Source organism: Propithecus coquereli, unplaced genomic scaffold, assembly GCF_000956105.1.
Source record: "Propithecus coquereli isolate 6110/MARCELLA unplaced genomic scaffold, Pcoq_1.0 Scaffold49, whole genome shotgun sequence".
Classification (NCBI taxonomy): domain Eukaryota; kingdom Metazoa; phylum Chordata; class Mammalia; order Primates; family Indriidae; genus Propithecus; species Propithecus coquereli.
The window spans coordinates 2,417,938-2,424,291 of record NW_012150729.1 but is presented as its reverse complement, the minus strand read 5'-3'; the positions used below and the strand labels follow the sequence as shown (position 1 = coordinate 2,424,291).

At 32.7% G+C, this 6,354-nt stretch overlaps 1 protein-coding gene across 1 annotated transcript in view; it reads right to left on the bottom strand.

The window, feature by feature from the left end:
• Positions 1 to 313: 313 nt before the first annotated feature.
• Positions 314 to 6,354, bottom strand: part of PSMD14 (proteasome (prosome, macropain) 26S subunit, non-ATPase, 14) — a 112,848-nt gene continuing 106,807 nt past the window's right edge. Inside the window, 2 exon segments of the mRNA XM_012655816.1 lie at positions 314 to 730; positions 3,147 to 3,209. Coding sequence (XP_012511270.1) covers positions 632 to 730; positions 3,147 to 3,209 — 162 coding nt within the window. The 3' untranslated portion in view covers positions 314 to 631.

The following is a 6,354-nucleotide window of genomic DNA, read 5'->3' as shown; positions in this document are numbered from 1 at the left end:
CCTTTTTCTTCTTGAATGTATTCCTCTGAAATCCTGAAAGTATGTTAAAAAGATACCGAGTATACCTATATTAGCTTGTGACAAATGCTTTTAATAAACTTTGTCAACATTTTTTCCGGGTTACTCACTAATTAGGTAGCCATTCATTAATGGCAGTCATTTTGCATTTGTGAAGTTTTTTTTATCACATTGATGTTTTATGTGTTATAAGACCTTAAAATGCAAAAGGAAACATATCTTTGTGTGAGATTTCTAGAGCACTGTCAAATATTACTGTCAATTCCACCCAGTGCCAAAAAGACCTCAGGAGACATAGATTGTAAATGTATTTTATTTTGTAAGCAACAATCAAAATATATTTGTGCTACTGATTTTTTCAAATATTAAATGGGATCTTAACAAAATTTGTCCACTTTGATGTATTCTCGTACAACTTTGGAATCTGCAAAGACCCTGACCGAAGAAACAGAAGTAACTGCACAACTGAGACTGAAGGTGTTACAGTGCTGCAAATGATGCCAGATGTCTTACATTTAACCAAATACACCTTCAGAAGTCCCTTGATTTTGAGCATTAGGAACAACAGAGGAATATAGACTGAAAGTATCACTAAATAGCTTTTTGCGTTGCTTTATTTAAATACGACAGTATCCAACATAGCTGCTAAACACTGGACAATGTTTGAAGTCATAAGTACATCCACATGTTCCTCCAAATGACGTTTGGGGTCCTAAAAGAAAAAAAAACACGGAAAGAAAAAGAAAAAAGAACCATATTATTGGTAGATAAATTACTTAGATTCTTTCAGTAGCTGACGAAATTGGTAAAGAAAACCAGACCTAATTTATATACATTTTACAATTTAACCTTCCTCCTAAAATATTGTTGCATTTTTATAATCTCTAAATTTGTTAAAAAGTTAAGTAGCTAATAAAATAATAGATTACACAATGAAAGATTTATTTACACGATCAATGCTATGACTCTGTACCACAAATTTTTATAAAGAGTAACAAGGAATCTATACAGCTTGCAATCATCTGATTTTAAAAAATGTGCATTTGTGTATACATGCCTGAATATATGTGTGTATTCTCTGCCATTCACATATTTTTAATGTCTGAGGGGAGTGCTTAATTCAAAGCAGGCATACCAATGAGTTCAATGTGAATTCTCATAACTTCCTCTGTCTTGGTAAAAATCAGAATTCTGTATAATTTTAATATTTCAAAAGTAGTGTTTTAAATGATTCAAAAAATATTCTTGGATCAAAAGTCACTGTAGTTTAAGAATTTAAATACAATTTGGATCGATTCTAAAATGTTAGGAATGTTTCATGAAGCTATTTTGAAAATGTATCATAAAAAATTATATAGGTACAGTCCTTAAACTTGATCAAATCTATTTTTGAAATAGACTGAGTTAAAAAATGTGGCTTGAACTGCATTGTAATAAAGGCATTTAAGTTAAAATGCTTAGTTTAAATTTATGTTTAGCTGTTTCAGCTAAATTTGAAAGCTTTGAAATAAACGATAAATATTACACACAATAAAAAACTTTAAAGCATTATTTTCTTATGGCTATTGTTAAAATACCCAAGACCTGTAACTTTAAGTAAACGTTTCATCATTGTAATTCTTTCTTGGCTGTGCTTTTCTAACTCATAATTTCAATACGCTGATTTCATTAAACAACACAGGGATATAACATGCTACAAATAATTTCAAGTGACTAGACTACAATATTATTCTTTTTTATTTCAGAAATAAGCGTTAGGGCATTTTAGGTGAAAGAGACTAAGAAAGACTGGCAGGAAAACAAGATACTGGTTTGATTCCATTATAGACAGTTTTGCTTTTGCCATGCAGTAGACCAAACCAGTGAGGTACGTATTATATTTTAAAAAATGATTCTGATGAGTATTAAACTTTGCCAATTATATATTTTTCAGTTTCACTTTTATTTTAATTTAGCCCTTTTATTTGCTGCTGTTAAATAAAATCGACACCAAGAAACTATAGCCTCAGAAAATCATTAATTCAAAAAATAGTTACTTAACTCTATAAAGTATAAGGCTCTGAGTTAGTGATCTAGTATTATATATTAGATTAAAATAAGTAGTGGAAAAAGGTAACAAGGGTGATATGACATAAGATGAGAAAATAAGATGAACTGTATTTTATTTTGTTTTTTGGGGGGTACTTGTTTTTAAATTATAATATTCAGAACATAATGAGATTTGATTTCCTTATTTATGATATATGATAAAGTCAGACCTTTGCCCCTACCACTCTGTTGGAGTAATTGGTTTTATAGTGAATTGATAACATGCTTCCCTCAGTTATCTACATTACTTCTTGTGGCAGCTGGGTGATTCTTAGAGATTTCCCATCCAAGAATGGTCCTGGCCCAAACCTACATAGCTTGTGAGATGTGATGGGATCAGAGCATATGGTAGGATGGCTGAAAGCAAAGACAGCTTAGTGTCTTGCATCTGAAATATCAAGATTCTGCCAACATCAGCAATATGATAACCATGTTCCATGAAATGAAAAAAAAATGTAATCAACATTCTTTAAAAAACAGTCTAATTAATCTGTAGATTCCTTTAATTGGTTGGTATGCCCCACCACCCTCAGATAATAGAGACTAAAATATATATTTCATCTTAGAAAAGTGAAAGAGCAAATATTTAAAACCCTTTCTCTTCACTCAGTGTATCTTATATCACTAAGACTCCAAGCTTTCTCAGGAACATAACCTCGTATTGATAAAGTATATCATTTAAAAAACTGTTATATACATGGAATAAATCTACCATTCTGTTATCTTACCTGGTCTATAGTAAAAATAATACTTGAAAAATTAATTCAGGACACAAGTGTCCTAATTTATTTCTAGTAAATTATTTTCACTAAAGATAGTAATTATCTCATAGGTATGAATTTGTGATTTACTTCTCTACAGATAGCAGAGAGAATGTAACATCAAATAAATCCAGTGACCTTTAAAATGAGTATCACAAATGCATGACAAGAAAAACGTAGGTGAATAGACAGGAAAAAATCATATGGGCCTTAAAATAGTTCTAATTCTCTAAGAACATGGTATTATGCGACTACATAACCCACTGCAGTACACCTCACCTGCTTGCCAACGTTCTTTATTGCCAGCTGTTCAGGTGTCATCTTATCTTCTTCTTCTACAGCCTGTGAATGAAACACAAAGGACAGAGTTTCAAATTCTAAATTCACTTTTTCCACTGCACATAATCACCAAAGATAATGGTGATCATAACTTTCATTCATAGAACCTTTTATTCAAAGAATTTGTTGAACAAAAAAGCAATTTTGCTAATCTGCAGAATAACCTTCAGGATAATGAAAATTATTTAATCACCATCATCTTGAAAATGAGATTTAAGAAATATGTAAAAGGTATTGAAAATATCAAACCGGATCACTAAATGGTAGTGTTAACTGTTTGGAAACCACTATTGTATTCTTTGAGAGACGAGGGGATAGAAGTACTTGAGGCAGCACTTATACCACTGTGGTACTAACTAGTTTTCTTCTGGAAAACTCCTTTTCCAGTTCTGCCTTCACAGTAGTTCTCCTCAAACTTCCCATTTCTTTATCTCATTTTTTCTTGTCAATGTAGCCTGCCATATCCAGTACCCATTTAACTGTTAGTGGCACTTAGGATCAAAGGAGGTGCTGACTTGATCCACTTAACAATTCACAAGGTTTTCACTCTTAATAATGTCACATCTTTAAATTTCTAAAAGTTAATACATGTACCCAGAAAAAAACTCTCACTACGTCACATGAGGAATCTCTAGTAATCAAGAAGAAACAGAGTCATTTGAAGTTTTCAACATCAAAAAAATCACCTGAATTAAAAACCAAATTAAATCAAAATTAAATTAACCAAACCAAACACATGCAAACCACTTTCTACTCCTTTGAGAGTTAGCTACAAACTCTTATATATGTGTGATCATAACTTTCTAGCAGAGGAATTCTGAAATAATTACAGCATTCATATTATCTACCACCACTGTCCTTCTCTCCCAATAATGGCACCGACACAAAAACTCTTAATTGAAAATTCTAAGTGTAAGGAACCTTCTTAGCAATTTGGGTATGTTATGGCCAGATGACAGGACTCTATAATTTAGAGTGAACTCTTTGTTCTATGATTTATTCATAGCATCTGATAAATGGAAAAACAAGAAAATTTAAAGATCACTAATCTTAAGAAATGCCACGAGAACATTTACCACAAAGATGATCACAAAAGGGGGTGATATGGTAGTGGCAGAAAGCAGGAAACCAAAATCCCAGTGAGGGCTAGATTTGGATACTCTAAACTTAATAATCTCACAGCTGCCAAATTTCTTCATGTGTGAACAATGAACATGTAGAAAATGCAATCATCAGACATTTCCCATAAACTGGAAGTTTGGCTGCATTTCACACCTTCTTAATAGTTTTGTAAACAGAGAACTTGAAAATGAGCAAAGATGGCAAGTGTCTAATTTTATAAATGGACAAACTATCTAGAGAATTTTCCCCAGTAGAATCTGCCTAAAGAGAAAAGATGGTGAATAAGTATTGTATCTACTGATTATTAGAGGATATGTATTTACAATACATTATTAGAAAATGCATTTATGACTCACAAACCTGAAAGAAGAAAAAGTAAAAGTTAATAATATGCCAAATCTAGAATTCCCTAGACAGAGAATATGTTCATTTTCAGAGTCAGATGTCACTCTATTATTCTCAGCTAGTTATAAAAGTATTTCCTAACTGGGAAATTGCTTCTCCCACTATTTGATGTTTTACATAAATGGAAACACTTACAACACATTAGTCTGTTTTTCCAAATTACTTTTACAAATTGTGACACTATACTTTATTGACTTACGCATATTAGATGAATGGAACAATTCATCTAATCATACTCCACACTCATCCAGTGTTAGTAGTTCTATGCACATGCCAACAACAGTACTTACTATAATATGTATTGGAAGGAGACAAGAATTTTGGAATTTGGCTCAAAATACCAATCCACATACAAAGTAGTTATTAGGGACTATTTTGAAGTATTGCAAATATCAAAGATGGCAGCTATACAAAGATGAAGGTCAAAAGCATTTAAAACATTGATCTCATTTCAAAGATTAAATAGGTGTAAAAGCTCTAATTCAAATTTTTAAATCTTTTATATCATTTAACCACTTTACCAATTAGTTTTTTCATTCCCAATAATTAAAAGAGAGTTCACAAACTCTTTGAGAAGTGCAGATGGTAAAAAGTACTCCCAGCCATAGATGCCATCTGGGAAATGAGGAGCAGCTGTAGATTTAGGCATATACTAAGGTTGCAAACCCCCATGACAAAAGAGTAAGCATATCCCTTCCATTCTAAGATATTCCAGGTCGGCACATCAAGCCCCTAAATATTTTCTCCATCTACCTAAGTTACCTGTATCTCATCTAACCATCTGGGCAAGACCAGTTTGTCTTCATTCACAGTTCTAATCTGGCTAGTCACCAGGAAAAATTAGGAAATGGTAGTAGCAAAAACAAATGAAATTCAGGCACACAGGCAGTGTCCTCACTAGGGAACTTCTGTGTTTATGGCAACTTCTGTGATTTGGCGTCAAATTTTGCTTTTGCATTCGTGCTCTTCGGTTTACTCAACCAACAAAAAAGCACTGAAAATGTTTGTGGCTATTCACACTAGAAACGTTTTTAACAGTTTATCAACAAAGACCCCCAGATGGCTATCCCATCATGCACGGTCTGCACAGTTCTAAGAAATTCTTGGAATTTGGTCTGTTATGTGATCATAATCCCCTCAGATGTACCCCATATCTTAAAGAGGCTTTTACTAAACCCATTAACATCATTCTCTTTTTTCTGCTAATGGTCTAGTTTCTCAAATAGAGTATCTGTATCTCAAATTCCACCATTTTATTTACCTTTTAAGAAACATGGATTGGATCTTTGGCACTTCACTTACATTCTTCCAAGGATCTCTATCATGTCAATTCCATTGGACTCAGTTTTCTTAACATTCTGAATACCTTTCGAGCTACTCCATCACCTGTTTACTCTTCTAGATCTTTAGCCTTTGCTTTGGACACTATGTCCCTTATTCCACTTTATACTTCTCTGACTACTCCTTAGGCTTCTTTTTTCTCATTGACATGTTAACTTTTCACTCTGTAATGTGCTATGATCCCATTTAAATCCATGTTTTTTAATATCACCAATATGGCAATTCTGACATAAAACAAAGCACAAACTGCTAAAATGGCATATGCTAATTGTTTCACCAT